A 21,534-nucleotide genomic window follows, 5' to 3' on the forward strand; every position below is an offset into this window, starting at 1 on the left:
ACGGGCCAGTCACCGTTTTTTCTAGTCTATGGAGCGGAAGCGATGTTACCAAGCGAGGTGGAATTTGAATCTTTACGATTTTGCAACTTCAGCGAGGAGCGCTACGGAGAAGACCGAGTAGACGATATCAACCGACTGGAGGAAGCCCGTGAAGTAGCCTTAATTCAGTCGGCTAGGTATTTACAAGGGATGCGCCGTTATCACAATCGCAATGTTCGATCACGAGCTTTCTTAGTTGGAGACCTGGTTTTGAGAAAAATTCAAACTACATGAGATCGGCACAAGTTATCTCCCTTATGGGAAGGACCGTTCATAATTTCTGAAGTTACTCTACCAGGATCTTACCGACTCAAACGTGAAGACGGTACTCATGTCGACAACTCTTGGAACATTGAACATCTCCGTCGTTTTTATGCTTAGGCATTACATTTTGTATCTTCCTCTCTGACTGTTAACATCAAGTTTTTCCTTGAGTTATCAGTCGGGGGCTATTATAATAATAATGGAGTGTGATTTCTTGTCAATTCAATTTGCTTACTTGATTTATCATTGCCTTGTTTGATTTTTTGGCTTGGTCAATGAGGACTGAAAGTTTTTCAACAACTTTTGCGGGTTCTAGGCTCAATAAGGTTTGACAAAAACTTTTAAGAAATTAGGAGCTGAGTTTAAATCATCAAGCACGGCATAAATTCATCAGTATTGTACAAATTGTGACTCCATCATCATCATCATTGTCAGAATACAACATCAATCAGTTTCAGTCTTTTCATCATCAGAGTTACCAGACCCAGTCGGCCTAAGGTCGTTTTCTTGGAACCTCTCAACTACATCAACGGCTATCTTATCGGCAGCTTTCTGCGCGTCATTGATGAGGTCAAGAGCAGCTTCTTCTCTTGTCCCGTCTGTAAAGCCATCAACGGCGTCAATATCAATCTTCGGGTACAAGGACTTGGTCATCGCCAACGCCAGGCTTGCTCCCATACTTCCAGCTTCCTTGATGTTCTTAAAATATGTATCTGGGGCAATTCTCAGCTTGTCGAAGATTTCGGAAGCATCAAATGAACTCGGACCATTGTTATTAAAAAACATGGCTTGGACGAGTGGTGTAGCGGCGTTGGCGACCTCATCTCTAGCTCCCTCAAGCCTCTTGATTTTGTTAACCAAGACGTCGAATTGGGCTTGGGATTTGATTTTGTGATCTGTGCAAGTAGATTTGTATCAGCAAGTGGGCGTGAAGATAAGAGTGGTTTTTTGAAGTTTCAGCTACAAGTACCTTCGACATCTTTCAGAGCCGAGTCCCTCTGCTTCGTCAGTTCGCCCTTATCCTTTTCCAGAGCCCTGTTTCGCCTTTCCAGCTCAGACATCTTGGCAGCTTGCACTGTATTGCCTCTCATTGGTTAGTTGCACATGGATAGCGGCATGGAACAAGTCGGATAAGGATGAGAATTACCTTTTGATGAACCGCTCAGCTCAAAATTGGAGTCTTGAAGCTAAGCGATCCAATCTCTGAGGTCATGCTCAGTCTTTCTGGCAAGCTCTTTGGCTTCACACAGCTGGTCTCTGGTTGCCTCAAGGGTTTCAAGGTGGGGAACTAATTTTTTGAGGGTTGTAGTCTTTGCCTCATTCCTAAGATGGATTCTCTGCATTACAAGTGCGTCTTTATTTAAGCAAAGTGGCCGATGGAATGATTGAAGCTGAGCGTATAGAGACTTACATTTACAAGACGAGTAGCTTGGCCGAGTGTCCTTTTCAGCAGACATACTTCCTCGTCTTCTTTTTGTTTGTTTATCACAATTCCCTGAGGTTGCATTTCGTCATCCCACCATTTGACTAATATGGGTGGGCGAGAATCTTCAGCCGATCGTATCCGGAGGACCTCTTCTTCATCACCGATCATTGGGCCTTAAACAGTCATGAATAATGGTAAAATAATTGAAGAGAATATGTCGGATTAAAACAGATTTAGAGGATTTGTTTACCTGTTATGATTTCTGGTCGGGGATGAGCAGGTCCTTCCACCCTGACAGGAGAGTTAGTTCCAGAGCCAGCGCCAGTGTTTGTCTTGGGAGGGCTATTGGTTTGAGCCTCTGCTTCTGGGATATCTTTACTTTGCTCTGTACCCGACTGGTTTCCAGTCGGGGGCTCCTGATCAGCACTGACCTTAGCTTTAGCTGACTGGTTTCCAATCGGGGGCTTATTGCTGGTTGCTACATTGTCGGTTGCTGATTGGTCACCACTCGGGCGATCTTCGGTAGTCAACCCGGTTTCAGTCGAAGGACCAGTCTCCGTGCCAGTCGGTTCAGAGTCCTTTCCAGATGGATCGATGTCAGTTGGTTTCCTGCAAATTTGAGATATTCAATCAACACTACTTTAATGGTGAGAGACCGGTAATACGGGGGAAATTGCTGAATGACTCATACCTGGATGACTTCCTGATTTTTGGTATGGGACGACTGGATGTTTTCTTCTTTGGATTAGTTTGCCTTGGCTGTTTCTCAGTCGCCCTTTTTGTCGCCTGCCTTTTCCACATCGTCGCCCTCATCGTCACTTGAAACCAACTTCCTCTTACGAGAATCTGGCTGGTTAGTCGGCTTCGAGGTGTTAGATTGGATATTCGACTGGATCTTCGGCCCTCCGCTGGCTTGGCCAGTTTGCTGGCGAGGTGAGCGGTGTTGAGCAATTGGAGGATCAGATTTCATCAAAGCGAATTCCTGTGCATGGTATTTCAAGTTTCCAGTTGACCTTACGGAAGATAAAAGCATGCTTTGAGAAAGGATGAGGTGTATAATACGTACCGGTGGAGGAGGGTTGAAGGCATTATATGGCACGACTGGCAATAAGTGTGAATAGTTGACCACGATGGCATTCGAGAAGATTTTGTACATTCTTTCCTGCATAATTCTGAACTCAAGAGACTCTGGGTCCTCTCGAACTCGAAAGCTGTTCAGGATCTTTCTTTGATTGGTGCCAGCCGGCTCTTGATAAAGTGCCGAGTAATTTATTCTCCCTACAGACCCTGTTCTTTAAGTTTCAGCATCCTGTCCAGCAGGTCAAGCGCTTGGGCAGCTTCTTCTCCCATAGGAAGTGAATTCCAGGTATCACGATATACCGGAGGAAGACAAGAGTACCTGGGAAGCGTTGGCTCGGAGTTTTGCACATAGAACCAGTTCGCATGCCAACCTTTGTTCGAGGTCTTGAATGGCATGGAGAAGTATTTTTGGCTCAAGGTCCCCCTCAGTTGAAAACCGGCTCCCCCAACAACACATGGTTTGCTCTTGTTTGGCTGGGGCTTGAGGAAGAAGATGCAGCGGAATAGGGAAAAATGCGGCCTAATCCCCAGAAAAGCTTCGCAGGCATGGATGAAATTGGCGATGTGGACTATGGAATTGGGGTTTAGGTGATGCAGGCTGATCCCATAGAAGTCCAAAATTCCCCGAAAGAAGCTTGAGGTTGGAAGAGAAAACCCGCCATAGAAGAAATGAGAAAATACCACGACCTCATGTGTGTCAGGGGTTGGGAATGCTTCGCCGCATGCTGGACGCCACCCAATGATCTCTTTTGCCGGAAGAACACTGTGCGCCACCATCTCCTTCAGGTTCTCCTCCGTTACATCGGAGGGCGCCCACTGACTCTCAAAGCTCTCTCTCTCTCTCTCTCTCTTCCGCCATGGATGCGATCTGGATGATATGATTTGGTTTGGAGTGTGGCTGGGACTAAATGGGAGATTGATGCGGTGGTTGCATGGGAGATTTTCGTGGAGTTTTGGAGGATGGATTGGAGTGAATCGGTGAACCCTAGTTTCGTCGGTGCGGTTTCGTACTGTAGCAGAGAATGGGGAAAGTGGCGAGAGTTTCGGTGGGGAAGATGAAACGACGCTTGACCTTCGGTGTTGTTTCATTAAGATATCGGGAGTACTAATGGGCCTGGGCCTAAACAGTACTTCAGCCCAATTTTTCTATTGGCGTGGCTAAGTTGTGATCTTAGGGACTTAGGCATTTTTGCTTCGGCAACATTTGCTCACAACAGTATAGCAATGTTGTTAAAATCCTTTTTGACGCAGTTAGATAATTCTTTGGAACTGCTACGATGCAAATAAAAAGGTGCCCAACAGAAAAGTGTTATACCAATTTTGTAGGCCTTTTTACGCTACAAAAGCTGTTCGGGTTTTGTTGAGATGGCTGGTTTTTGAATAGTCATTCTCTCGGCAAGTTATATGCTTGATTTAATCATGGTGTGGGTCATAGCCTAGGCTATTTAGACTTGTTGGTTGTCATGATTTATATCACATTTGATGGATCTTTTTAAGATTTTTTACTCGGATTTTTATCATATGTGTGGATTTATAGACCTTTAGAGTGTTTCTCACTCGGGCCTCTTTATATCTCCTTTTTTGGTGTATTAAAGCTAAAGCAGTTGGCTGGATGTTTTATTAAACATCGCATATGCTTAGCTGTATGATACTTTGGATGATTTGGTTGTAAAACCACTCGGTTGGATGTTATTTGCACCTTGACTATATGTTTAGTTTTTAACTAATCACATAGTCGGGGGGCTACACCTAATTAGGTGTATCTAGTCAATGTACCCGATTTTTTCTATTTTCAGACCTTCACAGTCTTTGATTTTGATACTCGGGAGATTATGGCAGAAGAAGTCGGAGTACTCGGATTATCGTTTTGGATTACGGGAGAAGACTATTTCGTCGACTGTAAAGGTTTCAGGGGCTACTGTGGAGATTATGGATACCCCATACCTACACGGCATGTATAGTCCGACTGGGTATGGGGTGCCATGTATAGATATAATATCCTTAAAAGGACTCGGGTTAAATTCCAAACTTGTACATCAAGGAAATACCTGGGATTCTAGTCGGTTACGATTGTATCTTATCTGTAACAACCTATTCCGTTAAGGATATGGATTGTGCATTGTAATGCGGACCCTTCCCCTATATAAGGAGGGGTCCGGGTGCCTCTAGGGACACGATTTTCACCCAGATCATACGATCAATAATACACTCGGCGGATCAATCTTCGGACAGGAGTAGGGTATTACTTCTTAATTAAGAAGGCCTGAACCTGTATAAAATTCCTTGTCTTTCAATCCATCCACTTTTCCAACTTGATAGCCACCCCTTTTAGTATTGCCGAAATCTTGTTTCGACAACCGTAACTGTAACCTGTTGCACTTGCACTGCATAGGATTCTCATTTGCCAGTTGGTCACCATAGAGTCAGTAGTCAGAACACATTGGTACTCCACTGTTCAGAATGAGGTCAGAAATCAAATACAGAGCACGCCGATTTCAATCCGAGAGAGATGGACACACACTCTCCCTCAATTCAACTCCTCACGATTGCAAAATAACTAATCGAATTTATGTCAGAAAGTTTGTTTAAATGGTGTTTTTTATGTTCCTTTTTGTTTGGCGGACCACTTAAATTTGGGGTTCAACAGATAAGGCCTGGTTTAGTTCCCAACTTTTTCTTCAAACTTCCAACTTTTCCATCACATCATTTCAATTTCAATCAAACTTTCAATTTTTGCGTGAAATAAACACACCCTAACTAGAGCCTCAAAAAGAGTTTGACAAATTAAATAAATTTCTTCTCCCATTGATTGTTCTGCTTGTTTGGAGTTTGGACAACAAGTACTAGTAGTAATAGTAGGGCCATGTTTAGTTCACATCAAACTTTCCCTAAACTCCTAACTTTTCATCACATCACATCACATCGAAAACTTCCCTACTCACATAAATTCCTAACTTTTTTTTCAAACTACCAACTTTCTTCAAACTTTTTCCTAATTTCAAAAACTAAACACAGCATAGATGAAGAACACCACACAGCAAGACACACCACATGACACTGCTATCTATGCACTGCAGCCACATGCTGCCTATTAGCTTGGTTCAGTGTCACTGTACAACACTGGTGCAACTACCAGGCAGGCAGTGTATCACTGTATCCAGTGTCCACATCATCTCAGCTTGGCAGCAGCCTTTTTGGAATCCTGAAAAAAATCTAAACATTAGCTTTAAAAAAACACAAAGCATCATCCAAAGAGCTAAAGTGCAAAATTACTGTTCCTAAAGGTAATTTCAATCCCCACCCCACTCCTGGGCATCCGGAGTACTATCTTTGATTCAGAAAATGCTACATTGATCTCTGTGCATGCTCATCATCTTTGAAGCCAGGGGACATCATCCCCCTTTTGCTTACTAGCTTTCATGTGAGGAAGTTTCCCAGAGCATCTTGGCATCTCATCCATCTCAAAGATTTCATGTTTCCCTCCTTCCTTTTCTTTTAACCTTTTTCTGTTGATTCATATGCTCAAATCTTCTAGGGTGAGAGAACCCAAATTCAAACAAAAGTTGCATGTCAAAGTTAGAGTTGGTGTTGAATTCACTGCAAGTTTAAAAACTGTGCAGGAAGTTACTTTGGATAGCCTAAAGTTTGCATTGGCCGGTGTTATCTTTTGCCCAAAGATGATTGTGTGGCTTCGTTTGTTCCCTCCCCCTCCTCTTTTCTACCCTGCTTTTGATGCCAAATTGCTACTAATTGCTGCATCGTCAGAGTGTAACACGATGATTAGTTCAAATATATATCAATGCCAGGTCGTTGGCCTCTGATGTCTGACAGACAATCAGCAGGTTTAATAGCAATGATACATGAAAGAAAGCCAGTAGCCTTGGACCAAAAGATCATTGTAGGAGTATATCTAGGGGATGAAATCATAAAAAATGGCCTACATGGACCACCCTGGGATTGAATGACATCAGCTGTTCCTTGCGATTCCATTAATTTTGGATGCTGATTGCATGCTTTTTCTCAGTTTTTTCTTCTGTCTTGAGAAAACGTGATGTCATTGCTAGCTGCACCCACGCAATAGAATGAGCCTGCCACATTGCGAATGTGTCAAACATATATAGAGAGAGAGTTTACTTGTCCATCTCTAAATGTTATTCTTTAATTCTTTTTCACCTGCCATTGCAAATGTGTCAAAAGGTTTTCCACGGTTAATGCACATGATCATTTGCATCTAACGCTGTCATTCTTGCAGACATAATAAATTCTTGCACAGTATATCTGTTGCTCACTTAGCCTGGCAGTATGCATGTGTTGCTCTGTGAAAATAATGTGAAGCGGCAGTGTGGCGGCAACATTTGAGAAAGCAGCCAACTCACCCGGCCACTGCACAGTGTTGAGAGTTGGAAATTCGTCGGTGACTCGATCGGTGTAGGGTAGCAGATGGTAGTAGCTAGCTAGTAGCTAGGGTTCAATTCGCCTGTGATATGATGATCGAAAGATCCATTGCGCATCACCCAATCAGTCACACAAGTAACGTGTGCAGCCTCTTTGCTTTCATGTGCTGTCCGGTCCATTTCCCGCCTTTTTGCATTGCTCCCAAGTCCCAACTTTTAGAGGTAAACCCAAAGATGTGTTTTGTTAAGTTTGGAAAAAAAGTTAGAAGTTCACGTGTGTAGGAAAGTTTTGGATGTGATGTGATAGAAAGTTGGAAGTTTGAGGTAGTTGGGAATGAACTAAACATGGCCCAAGGGCATCTGCTTAATTTAGGAATCTTAATAAAATACATGGAGTTAACTACTTCTTATCATATGCTCCCTCTGTTTTAAAATATATGACATTTTGTTTTGTTAGGACAAGCATTTAAACAATTTAAATAATGATTGCTTCATTAATATATTATTTATATGATAAAGTATAATCGTATGACTTTGAAGACGAATCTAATAACATCAATATTTTACTGGTTAAAATCTAATCGCAACGAAACATATATCCTATATTTTTAAAATGGAGGGAGTATTAACTTCAGCAAGATCGTTTATTTTAGGAGACGGAAAAAATCAGCTAATTACTTCCTGTTATCAGTCAAACACGATTGTTTTAAGTTAACTAACTAGGACCCTATTTAGATGGGACTAAAACTTTTAAGTTCCTATCACATCGGATGTTTAAACACTAATAATAAATATTAAACGTAGACTATTAATAAAACCCATCCATAATCTTGGACTAATTCACGAGACGAATCTATTGAGCCTAATTAATCCATAATTAGCCTATGTGATACTACAGTAAACATTCTCTAATTATGGATTAATTAGGCTTAAAAAATTTATCTCGTGAATTAGCTTTCATTTATATAATTAGTTTTGTAAGTAGTCTATATTTAATACTCTAAATTAGTGTCTAAATATAGGGACTAAAGTTAAGTCTCTGGATCCAAACACCACCTAAGCATCAACATTCAGTATTTAAGTTGATTTCGGAAGGAGTAGACATGCAACCCAGCCCTCTTCAACACAGATACTAACAAAAAGCGTGTCTGCGTGTGTGTGATGGCAACACAACGGTGATCGATCGAGCCGGTCCTGCATTTTTTGCAGTAGTCAGGCAGTCAGTCACGGACCATTGCCACTGTAGTGACGCAGTCAGCCAAGCCAAGCTCCACTCCCATGTTGGATCGGCTTGCGCAGGCAGGAAATCGGTCATCGATCAGGAGGTGGTGGTGGTGGTTCACGTGTTGGCTGGCCACCGATCGAGCGCCGGTCGGTCGATCGATCGATCGCCGTGCGTGCGTGCACACACAGCGTGCGGCGCGCGCGGCTGCCGGAGGAAATACGTACGGCGCGGCAGATTCAACCCGTCACGCACGACGGCAGCGGCGGAGAACCGGTTTGGACTCGGACAGTTGGACGGACGCTGCTGATGCTGAGAGAGAGGGAGAGAGACTGGATGCAAGCGAGCATCCAGGCAGGCAAACGGACTTTTTTTTCCCGCTTATTCTACTTTTATTTCTTTTATAAATTTTATAATACCATATAAAAAAATAGACTAATAAATAGGTTTTATACGGTAGCGAGACTTCTCACTTACATTCTATTAGAAGAGGACGGCAACAACGATGTGCGCGTGTGACGGACGAATAACGATGATGTCAGAGGATTGCAGTGCAACGACAGCAGCATCGTCGTCATCTACCTCCCCTCGCTCAGGATTCTCTGCAGCTGCCCATGCTGCCAGCAGCAATGGAGCCGGCGCGCGTGCGCGCGCGCGTGCATCCCGATGGTCTAGTGTACTCTAGTGGCGGATGAAACAAGAAAATCTGAAACCCAAGGCAACGAACAAAAGAAATGAATTTGGATGCGTCTCGTGCAGTACTAATCTGGCTATTTGAAACGTGGATGAATTAAAATCTTTGGTAATGACATCGATCCCCTGCGACCGATTCTCCTCCGCGTTGTACAATGGGTTTGAGCTGAGCTAACATCATCTCCAACAGAGTTGCTATCTGCCTCTTCAAGTAAAATTTTAGCAACTCTAGGTGAAAATCGTACTCCAATAAAATTGCCATCTCACTCTCCAAGCTATTCCGCTAGCAAAATAAGCCCTTGGAATGGCCAACCTTGGAGAGTCATCTTGCCTGACCAAACGTGGGTACCACTGCTCCATCCCATCTCTCTCTCCTTGCCATAACCTCGTAAGACGGCAGTAGACCGTGCGCCGTCAGACGATGTCACCACGCTGTCGCCCATCATTGTCTCGCGCCACCACTGCTTCCCCTTCGATGCCGATCGCCTCTCCTCCCATACTCGCCTCATTCACCGTTGTCACCGAGGTTGCGTCGGCTGTCGTTGTCAGATCCACATGCGACGAAGAAGCGGCTGTCGACAGATGCATCTACGAGTGAAGCCGCCACTGCCACCGCGGATTTTTCATGAGTAGCAGTGTCACCGCCGTCGTCAGCTCCACATCCACAGGCAACATCGCCGCCCGGGTCAACATCATCCTTCTCCCCCTATCTCACTAGAGTTGCTCGCCCTTCTATACGTATGTTGAGGTAGCGATGTTGGCTTGGGTGGCGCCGAGACAGTTGGCTGTGGCGGGCGGCTTGGGCAGAGGCGATACTGCAGGACTCATGGGTAGCCAACGGTGAGGAGAGGAAAGATTCGATAGAGAAAGAAGTATATAGAGACTAATATATGGTACCCATTGTTAGATTGGATAGTGTAAATAGGAAGGTTGTTGGAGTGGAAAACAAAATTGGCTCTCTATTCTACTGTCAAATTAGCTAAATGAGCATCTGGAGAGTCATATTTAAAGAGACTGTTGGAGATGCTATAAGGGTGCGTTAGTTTCTTGTGGTTGAAGGGATATTTTTAGCACACGCAAAAAAAAGTTCATTAGCATATGATTAATTATGTATTAACTATTATAAATTCTAAAAAAAGGATTTATTAAAGTTTTAAAGAAACTTTGGTATTCATTTTTTTTTCACGAAACACATTGTTTAGCAGTTTTAGGAAGCCTGCTACGGAGTAAAAAAAAAGCAGGAAGTTGTTGTGAGTGAAAATTAAAAAATGGCCTAATTACCATGAGCATGTCTCCCCAACTGTTAAACAATGTGTTTTGTGGATTAGGTTCCTATGCAGTTCCTAGTGTGACTGCAACTTAAGCAGACATATAGGGTCTATTAAAACTCCATCCAACGGTTGAGATTGTTTAAGCACTGTTCATGGAAAAAAACATCACATCTACTATAGCCAGTGGCACTGTAGCACTTAATCTACACCCTTCGTTGGGAAAATGAATGGATGAGATCTCATGCAGTCATTAACTTTCAGTCGTAGTTGTGACTGTATTTGATCTCAATCCGTGTTTTGTGCTAAGGGCAAGAATGTTTGTGACTGTATGTGTATGGGTAATAAGGATGGGACCCATGAGCAATAGTTATGGACGTGTCTATAATAGTTAACTCTTTTGAAGAACTTTATGATGGGTCCACTGAAAAAAAAAAGCTTCCTAACAAGCCAGAGAAATAGATATTGAACAGTGAAAAAATATATTAATATTTTCCTGTGATCATGCCTTAAGATTAAGGCTATCTGACTATGAAGCTTAAGGCTGTGTTTGACACATTGAGTTGGGGCTAATCCTTGATGCATACAAAATGGGGTGACTCATTAGCACATGATTAATTAAGTATTAGCTATTTTTTAAAAAATAAATGGATTAATAGGATTTTTAAAAGCAACTTCCCTATTTTTTTTGAAAAAAATGCACGGTTTTGATTTGGTAAGCATGCGACCAGAAAACTAGGTAGTGAAGTTGGAAAAGTACACATTCCAACACAACCTAAGGTGAGCTCCCAAAATAACTAAAGTCACAACACTTAGTGCTTTTTGGCTAACTTTTTGGTATATTTTTGTTGTCTTAAAACTTTATACAGAGAAATTTCTTAAAAAATAATAAATCTATTTTTAGAGTTTACAATAGATAATATTTAATTAATAATATGTAATGACTTACATATCATTTTTTTCTACATCTAACTAGCTAATCCTAACCACTATAGAGAAGATATCACTACTGAAAAACTGATCTTTAATGGGTCATGTATAATCTACATTAGTCCCGGTTCGAGTAGGAACTTTGTGATATCTTCTCTATAGCGGTTAGGATTATTTAGTCCTAGTTCCTACTCGAACTAGTACTAATGTGGATTTTGCATGACCCATCAAAGATCAGTTTTCCCTAGTAATATCTTCTCTATAGCGGTTAGGATTAGCTAGTTAGATGTAGAAAAAATATATTTAGTCCCGGTTTAAAATTTTACGATCTTTAGTCTAAAGATCATTTTTAGTCCCGGTTCAAAATAGGTCAGGTGTCCCACCAACTTTATTCCCGGTGCACCGTATATAATTCCTAAGACTTATCCTCACCTCCTCCTCATCCGTAACTACCTTTCCTCCTCCTCTCTCTCTTCTCTCTATCTTATCTCTATCCTCTCATCCTCTCATCTTTAACTATTTTCTAGCGGCGAGGTGCAGTGCCGGGCGAGCAGCCATGTCGGGCGGCGGCGGGGGGCCGGTGGCGGCGGCCAGCGCCACGCCGGGCGGGGAGCAGCACCGGGCAGTGGCCTGTGCAGAGATCGGAGGCGGGCTATGTGGATGCAAATTTTTCCTGTGAATTTGTTCATACTGTGGATATGTGAATTTGTGATGTCAATTTGAGTATGTTTATTGGATCTGTGAATCTGTGGATAATTTTGTGATGTTTTGTTAATGGGGATGATTTTGTTGTTGAGATTGGTTTGAAATCAATATAAGTAGAAAAAATAATTAAAAATAAAAGAAAAAAAAGGAGTACAGATGGGAAATTCAGCCACGTGGGAACTAAAGATGATTTTTGGTCCGGTTATTTCAACCAAGATCTTTAATCCTTGATTCATGGTCTACAGTCATAAATTTACGGTCCCAATTGTATAATCGGCGGTTGTATAACCATGACTATATTGTTACGAACGGGGAGGGAAGGTCCTTTCTCCGGCAGTGTATGGAACAGCTACTCAAGTCAGAAAGTTAATCCGTATTAATAAGCTGGTTAATTCAACATTTTTTACGTGGGCGATTCATGACCTTTTCTCCACCTGTTACTTGTATACGTTGAATAGTGTACTTCTGACTGATTTGCTGGTGCGATAATATCCTTGACAGCCTGGAAACATGTTCCCATATTTAGACACCAGAAAGTAAGCTGTACACGCTTCTTAATCTGTCCAATACAAGACGGAGACAAAACATGTCCATTTACCCTGAACTTCGATATCTAGAAAACGGACTATCAAAAAAACCTTTCACAAGTTATTTGGATATTTTTTAAAAAATATAACTATAATTATAATAGTTAACTTTTAACTTATATATAACTGGTATATAATATACTACAACCCACTACTTTTATACTGTCTATATATTAGTGCCCAAAATTTTCTGATATTATGCAATAGTCTAATATGTGTATAAAGCAAATTAATATCATATATTTAAATAAACAGACAAACAATACTAGCATATTTGATAAATATATGTATATATTTTGCCTATGACATATTATTATACATTTTTTGGGAGTTTTGGGAGAAAAAACTTAAGGATGATATATTTTTTCTTCACATCATCCCCTAATATATAATGTTCCGTTTCATTGATTGATGTATGGAAGTTGATATACTTGACTATAAGGATAAGTTTACTATTTATATATTTTTGCATGTTGCCTACCACCTTATCATAAAAGCCCCAACACCCCTCCACCACCCAATTTTTGCCAACACACATTCTTTACCCTACTGACGGGCAGACCACATTTCTCCAAGAGACCTCTGCACGCCGACTCCATTGTACTCCCTCCGTTTCGCAATGTAAGTCATTCGTTTCGCAATGTAAGTCATTCTAGCATTTCCTATATTCATATCTATCTAGATTCATTAACATCAATATAAATGTGGAAAATGCTAAAATGACTTACATTGTGAATCGAAGGAAGTAGCCGCCATGTCCACATGAATCAAGAGAGGCGACTTTTAGCCGTCTTAGTTTCTAGGCACCACCTCCACCCCTATCTTGAAACTCCCCCGTGACCATATTTGGAAGCTGATGGGACATAGTGAGGGGCACCAAAGGAGAGAAAGAGGCATGTCTAGCAATTGAGAGGACTACCCACTGCGATCATCTGTATTGCCACGTCACCACAAGGGCCCAACTAACCTAATATGCCCTTTCGTGGCCTAGATTTAGACCACCGCGCACAGTTAGTCGTCCCTACCAACTTACAGTAGCCTATCAACTAACATCCATAGTGACCCGGACGGATATAAGATAAGATTAGAGGAGGGACTCAAATCTCCTTCTTAGTCATTCAGCCCCGCTACTCTCTCTCCTCTCTCTCTCTTCTTCCCTCTCCCCTTTCTCCTTCTATTAATGGTGATCCAGCAGGGTAGGGGGACTCGAGTCCCCCCAGCACACATACTGGATCCGTCTTTGGACCTACCCACACCGAGAAGCATGGGCCGCCGCACATTCACTGTGATGCTTCGCCCTTATTGTCTTACTCCCTACCATCTCGGGCCCTCGGCTCTTTTGTGCTATCACCGCACTATCTCACCCGCACCACTTGCCACTACCCCTGATGTAAGATGGCTCGTCACGGCGTCGCCTCTAATGTCTTTGTTCCTGCTCCTCGCTCATGCCATTTCTAAAGCTCAGACGCTATTTTGAATCCCACAATCGTTAGTTCTATGTGGGCTTTTTAGTAGCTCGCTCTGCGACGAGGAGGGCATCGGTGGTGGCCTGGCGGGTAGTTAGACATAGTTTGCCATTAATATCATCTTTATTTAGAAGATGCTTCCACCCTATATCACTCGAGTACTTGCCCATCAAATATATTTTTTTTGAAACTACAAAGAGTAAGCAATTAATTGAATGTGGTTGAAAAGTTTGGCTCTTCATCTCTTCCTTTTTCCAGATTTGGTTCTCCATGTGATATCTCTGGCACGCTGAAATTGCTGCCGCAAGTACAACAAGAGCGTCACCACCATCGATCGCCAGCTCGCGAAAACCAGAATCGTAGTAGTAGGAGCAACGTGTGTGTGATGAACTACCTATCCTTTGCGTGCAAAAAAACAAGTAAACAAACAAAAGAATCCGAAATGGTCGCCCACCACCACTGCGCCGTCTGCGTCAGCGTGCCTCGTCGCAGTCGCAGGCAGCACAAAAGACGACCGCCGCAGCAGCCGCGAGCCGCGGGAAAAGCTGAGCAGTGCAGACCGCGGGAGATGGGACGATGGCCTTCGCCGCCTCGTGACCACCTCGATTTATTTCGCAACCACCCTTCCTCTTCGCTTCGTTTTCTTCTCCTCGACCCGCCAAACAGCAGCCCGCTCTTTTGATCTTTTCCTCCCTCTCTTCTTCTCCCTCCGAACCACGAGTCGCCGCCAATGGCCTCCTGACAAGGCCTCGTCTCGGTTCTCTGCTCGTGGTTGGGGGCTTCTTGGCGTTCTTGATTTTTTGGTTTGGGTGCCTTGGTGCTCGTTCTTGAGGCGTTCGTTTTCCCTTGGTTTGATGCGGCGGCGGTGGTGAGGGTGGGAGCAGCCGCAGGTCGGGAATGGAAGGGGACGAGGGCGCGGCGGCGGCGGCGAGGATAAGGCTAGTGCGGTGCCCCAAGTGCGACAAGTTCTTGCCGGAGCTCCCCGCCTACTCCGTCTACGTCTGCGGCGGCTGCGGCGCCGCTCTCCAAGGTGCGCCGCCCTTCTCTTCATTGCCTCGCCGTGTGGTTCCCTTTCGCAGCCAATTGGTTGAATTTTGGGGCCTTTTTTTTTTCTGTTTGATCGTCGATTGCATTCGTAGTATAGTTTGCATGATTTTTTTTTCTTCTCGTTTTTTCTGTTCATTCTCTTGCGACCCATTCTGCAAAGAATCCGGGTTAATTAGTTAGTTAGTTAATTAATTGATTGGTTGATTGATTGATTTCGTGTGCTTGCTGAACTGTGATGGATTTGGGAATTGTCGGGATTATTGGTGCATCAAAGTTCGCACATGGACTTTGTCTTTGGTGACACTGACACTTGCGGCTGCGGAAAATTTTTGATTTGCTCAACTAGTCGTCATGTTTGCAGCAAATTTTAGGAAGACTTTGTTTAATGCCGACAAATATTGTCAGCTGTTTTATGCTTTCAAGAAAGTTCTGTACTTTGAGGGTTTAATCTGAATTCTCAACTTGCCCTCTTTGAAACGAACTTTTTTTTATCAATTTCAACCTAGTGCCTTATTACAATGGGCAGATAGTGTTTACTCAATTCTTTTGGAAAAATGTAAATTTCTACACTGATGTAATCTTAATATTTGCGAAAAAAATCTTGCTCACTGAAACTTGAAAGATGGCTGCCAGTCTGCCAACTACACCATTGCAGACTCGTTCTCTCTTCTTTTGCAGTTACTTCTATGCCTTCCTGAATAGATTACATGGGGCTTGACAAACAAAACATGGGTTGGATTTGACCTAAATATCTTAAGATTTTGGGTGATGGTTGAGTAGTTTTTATATAAATCCTGTGGATTGCGATTATTATGGGATTCTAGTTGCATTTTAGTCCCCAATTGTGCTTGCCAACGTTGCTTTGGGGGGTCAATCGCAATGCCATTGGTGCTGGGGCTTGGAGAAGTGGTCTTCTTGTGCAGCACATCCTTGTCATATCCTAGTTAATAATAACATAATTTGACTTGCATGAGTTGCATCCTTTAACCCTCCTTTGTTAGGAATGAAGTGGTCAATTGAATATTGAGATGACATCATTCATCTTCTGAACATTTTTCAGCAAAGAAGAAGTACTCAGCCCAAGGTTCTGATAACTCTGATAATGGACATGTGAAGTACCTTGAGGTACTAGAGAGTGTTGCGGAGGCGCCTGAAGCAATGGATGGTGCTACCGCTGATGGTAGATCTATACCCAATAGAATTTCAGCTTTGCACAGTAGATCAGTTTACAACCATGAAGACAATCGAATGGCAAGAGGTCCAAGTACTTCAACAGGTGAAGCTACTATTAGAAACGATGGTAGGGAGGCAAAGTACATGCGCATCCGTAATGTGGAAAATGCTGACATGATGAAATCAGTAAGAGGAAGAGGTATATCTGACATATCTCCGAGGTCTCCAATCGATGGAATTCCACCCACCTCTTACCAAGCGGAAAGCCTTGTCAACTACCAATTACAGTCAAAATACAGATTCTCCAACAGGGAGCATGCCAATGATAGGGACTTGGATGGTCCAAGCAGAGTTAGGGGCCTTGAGAAAGATCGTGCTGAGCTCTTGAAGATGCTTGATGAGTTGAGAGACCAGGTGCAGCAATCATGTGAGGTTACTGATGCACCAAGTAGAAGTGCTACAACTAATAGACCTGCAGATGCCTCAAGTTCACATGGTGCGCATGATCAGCCAAATCAGCTGAGGCATGATCCATCTGTATTGCATTGGAATGGTTCTCATCACTCGCCATCCTTGAATGTGCAAAGTCCTAATATCCCACAAGTCCATGCTCCATTGCCTACTCGACAGAATCTTCATGGATATGCAGAGCCCATCCCGCATGCGAGAGCCTCTAGCTATCATGCTGGTGCTGGTTACCCCTGCAGAAATGTTGATAATTTCTTCTTTGGACATCATGATCCTGACCCTTTGCTCTCATGTCACCATGAAGGCTTGTACCATCAGCCCGTCTGTTCTTGCTTCAATTGTTACCACCGAGAGTTTTTGCCTGTACAGGGAACTCCCCTTGGTTTTACTGATCAAAGGGCACCATACCTTATGAACAGTTATGGAGCATATCCTGTAGAGGGTCCCCTATATGGTCAGCAGAGATACACTTCAAGAGGTACTAATACTTCTTTACAGAGGAATCACCTGAGGACCAATGTAAGGAAGAAACCGGCACAAACTTGTGAGCCGATTGCAGGTGGTGCCCCTTTCACCATATGCTACAATTGCTATGAAGTGCTGCGAATACCAATGAAACATTCTTTGTTGGGAAAGGAGTATAAGCTGATGTGTGGATCATGCTCACATGCAATTCTAGTCAACCTTGATGGAAGCAGGCTCAATGTTTCAGAACCTGCGCCCGGTATAAATTTATCTGCTGCACTGCAAAATGGTATTGGTGATAGCATGAGAAACAATGGGCATGCTAATGCTGATGAGAGGTTGCTTCCACAATATTGTTTTTCTAATGGAAGTCATGAATCTCAAGAAAAAGATCTAGAATCAAATTCAAGTGAATCAGATAGCAAACACACTCCTCTAGGGACTGATTCTGAAAATACTCCCCAGTCCAGGGATCTTCCTTCTGAAGCCAATGTAATTTCCCATGTACCAAGTTTACCGCATCATGATCGTTGTGGATTCTCACCATCGGAAGATTCTGGAAAGGGAAGTAGAAGTACCCATTCTGAACATGAAAAGGCTATCCTATTTACTGAAAGTTGCAAACGGAACTCAATTAAAGATGTATGTGTAGCCAATGAGACACAGTCTCCAGTCGATGAGTTTGATGATACTTTATATGCACAAGATATGCTAAATTTGCCACAAAATGTTGGCCATACTAGGTCTACAAAGGCAGGCGATTCATTTCTAACCAATCTCATTAAAAGGAGCTTCAAAATGAACAATGGAACACGCAATGGAAGAGCAAGGATTTTTGTTAATGGCTTTCCTATCTCTGACCGTGCAGTCAGGAAGGCTGAGAAGCTAGCTGGAGAAATCTGTCCTGGTGATTACTGGTAAAATTCCTCAGGCTGCAGAGTGCTAAACTATGTTTGGTTTATATTTTGATTCCTGCATTTCAGTTATGCTTCAGTAATCTTGAAAAGAAACTTAAATAGTCGCCTACATTAATATAACAAAATTCTATTGTGTACTTTCTTTCTTGTATTGAATATTTGAGTATACAAAATTTTGATCTGATGTTCTGTTACTTAGGTATGATTATCGTGCTGGGTTCTGGGGTGTTATGGGGCGACCCTGCCTTGGCATGATACCTGTAAGAACACTTGTCTTGGATATTGTTCATTTCTTCCTGTATGCTATCCTATCGATAAAATCTCTAAGTTGTTTTTTTTCCTTGCAGCCTTATATTCCAGAGTTCAATTATCCTATGCCCAAGAACTGTGGTGGTGGAAACACCGGCATATTTATTAATGGGAGAGAACTTCATCAGAAGGATTTGGATCTACTTGTGTCTCGAGGACTGTCTGATTCCCCTGGCAGATCTTATATAGTTGAAAATTCTGGGAAAGTTTCAGATGAAGTTTCTGGTGAAGAGCTTTATGGCCTTGGCAAGCTTGCACCGACGTAAGTATCTCTTTAAATTCTAATCATTTTAAATTCTGCAAAAGCAAATTAATCTAGATTATTTCGGTAGTCAAGGCTAGCTCCTGAACTGCAGTTAATATGACAGATGCTATTGCTATAATCTTGTTTGCGATGCCTCTTAATTCCTGTGGTGATACAACTTAATCCTGGACCATTTTTTTTAACAACATAGGATCATATAAATCTATTTCCAAGGAAACTTATTCTACAAATCCAATGACATCATGGAAAATATGTTAATGGATTGTGCTCACCATTAGCTCTTTTTTAGAGTCATCTATTTGGACACACAGTGATGTATATGGGTTATATAGATTGTTAGATTATAATCATAATGCCATGTTATGCTACAGCTACACCCATCTGCCCAGTATAATTTCTAAACCTTTCACAAAAGAATACAGCCTAACAACAGTTGAGTTGGTCAGAAGTAATTGTGGGCTTGTGGCACTACATTTTTTTAATTTGATCAACATTCCCTAAAATATGTCCAGGAATCAGGGTGGTAAAAATAGCAAGATTTGTAAGTGTTAGAAGGATTGGGAATCTTGTTGTGAAGTAATGCCCTACTACATTTCATCTTTCTTATTTTTTGTGGCCCTATTCTTTTTTTCATATTAATATATACTCCCTCCGTTTCACAATGTAAGTCATTCTAGCATTTCCCACATTCATATTGATATTAATGAATCTAAGACATATATATCCATCTAGATTCATTAACATCCATATGAATGTGGGAAATACTAGAATGACTTATATTGTGAAACGGAGGAAGTACGTCATTATGGTGAACTAGTGAATAGAAATGATAGAAAAGCATTGGCCTCAGATCTATAACGTGCCTGGTGTCTAGTGCCACCACCAGTAGGCAATTCCAAAATCATAGTTATGCATAGTTTCAGAAATCCTTTTGCAAAAATATGTCATCAATATCAGAGCTACATTAGTCGACTATCCTTGCGACTAAACAAGTGTTGTGAAGATAATTCATTTCATCTCCAGTTGCCTTTATGTACTGCAAAATCCTGGTACACAGGATACTGAATCTCTGATACTCTTTTCAAGGATTGAATTTCTGCATTAGTCTTGGAACTACATTATGTTCTTTATTTGTTGAATTGGTGTGGTTTTTCTACTCTGGCCCACACGGCCATAACCCTTTTTTTTCTGAATGGTTTGTGCTATTTGAATCTGTTATGTAACTATTCTGACGATTGATTACAATTACAGTGTGGAGAAAATGAGGCGCGGATTTGGCATGCGAGTCCCAAGAATCATCCAGTGACAAACTGACGGGTCAATACAATACATTCACAAGCTCTGGAGATGCTAAGGGACAAGCCAATGCCATAGCTCATAGCTGCAGCTCACACAAGTCACAACAGGGTGACTTGAGTTTTCCAAGAATACTGTTTCTAGTTTAGCTCGTGAATCTAGTTATCGTCCTCCTTTCTTGTTGCCTGATTGTGCTGCCCCTTCAGATGTCATATGGAGGCATTCTTGTAGTTTTCTAGTGTATTTGTGATTTCTTTTCGACCTGGTACAATGATTTTAGGGGGGGGGGGGGGAGGAGGGAGGTAGTCAATTGAATTTGTTTGGTTTGCATTCTAACATGTATTATGCACCTTCGAAGAATGATGTTGAAATGCATGACAAAACGCATCAAAATGAGCTCAATTAGAAGGTACAGGAAGGAGTTGCTGGGGATGGTTTGAACTAAACTTGCTGCCTTATCTTTTTTTCTTATTTCTTTTTTTTTTGCAAGAGTAACAATCTCTTGATTCTGAGCATGACTATATTTAAGGTACACTATTGTATGTTTGACGAAGTATTTGACACATTGCTACTGACTTGGAAAAAACAGTCCTACAACGTGGCACAATAACAGTAGTCCATGAGACTAACAGCCTCAGTTTTGAGATCATGAAGGGATGATCTGTATTCTTTCGAGATAATGGAAGCTTTAGTAAATTAAGTTAATTGCATCAAGATGTACAATCAAACCGAGTCACTTCTTACCTCTATATAAAATGCACATGGCCAAAAAAAGAAGAAGAAAGAAACAACTAGAAATATCTCCCAAGCGTAAAAGTTTAAAAGAAACATATATCTTAGTGGTTATCAATCAGTAGTCTAGACCACCACCCATATCCTGGATAAAAAAAACTCCTACGCCACTTGGTCCAACTGTCGTGATACCACTGCAATAGTATCCTGTAGTCTCGGTCCGTGGAGATTAGTCTAGATATGTAGTCACCGGATAACTTAAGTTTGGACTTAAGATTGGTGTAAATGCAATTTACGTTTATACTTGTATTTTTTTTATTAATTTAGAGAACTTTTAGCTTATTTGATGATTTTGACTTTCCTACAAACTAATCCATTAAACCCCCTAGAGGCCTAGGCTATCTCGTGTGCTAGATGAAATTATATACACAATATTTTCAACGTAACTTGTCTCTGTATATGTTGTTTATGAAGCAACAAAAATGAAACAATATTATATTGTATGGACTATTTTAACCATCAATAGAAAATTTCCACGCCTAGGACTGAACTAATGGGATCTCAAATATTTTTATAAATTACATAGCATTTTTCAAGATTATAATGGGGATTATGGAGCTAGGTATGGGGCCCAAGCCCTAGCTCTGCCTCATGCCTGATTCCGCCATTTAAATATCTTATCGCTTGTATGGTACTTTTTATAGGAATATAAATATGAAACCTCCGACTGAAAATAGCGTTACCGCCCGCGGATGAAATGGAGGTGAGAAGCGGACTTGGAGGAGATT

General features: G+C 41.9%; 2 protein-coding genes across 2 annotated transcripts; one reads left to right on the forward strand and one right to left on the reverse strand.

The window, feature by feature from the left end:
• Nucleotides 1-747: 747 nt before the first annotated feature.
• On the reverse strand, nucleotides 748-2,542 carry LOC136357020 (uncharacterized). Its single transcript, XM_066311744.1, has 4 exons — nucleotides 2,421-2,542; nucleotides 1,980-2,338; nucleotides 1,274-1,378; nucleotides 748-1,199 (listed from the first exon to the last, which is right to left on the reverse strand). Exons 1-4 carry the CDS (start codon nucleotides 2,540-2,542, stop codon nucleotides 748-750), a joined length of 1,038 nt encoding a protein of 345 aa, XP_066167841.1.
• Nucleotides 2,543-14,712: 12,170 nt separating this feature from the next.
• On the forward strand, nucleotides 14,713-20,460 carry LOC4341179 (protein ENHANCED DISEASE RESISTANCE 4). The gene is made up of 5 exons (XM_015789035.3): nucleotides 14,713-15,104; nucleotides 16,182-18,144; nucleotides 18,344-18,404; nucleotides 18,492-18,715; nucleotides 19,970-20,460. The coding sequence occupies exons 1-5, from the start codon at nucleotides 14,972-14,974 to the stop codon at nucleotides 20,022-20,024; spliced, it is 2,436 nt and encodes an 811-aa protein (XP_015644521.1). The 5' UTR covers nucleotides 14,713-14,971; the 3' UTR covers nucleotides 20,025-20,460.
• Nucleotides 20,461-21,534: the final 1,074 nt, after the last annotated feature.

This window comes from Oryza sativa, chromosome 6 (genome assembly GCF_034140825.1).
Source record: "Oryza sativa Japonica Group chromosome 6, ASM3414082v1".
Classification (NCBI taxonomy): domain Eukaryota; kingdom Viridiplantae; phylum Streptophyta; class Magnoliopsida; order Poales; family Poaceae; genus Oryza; species Oryza sativa.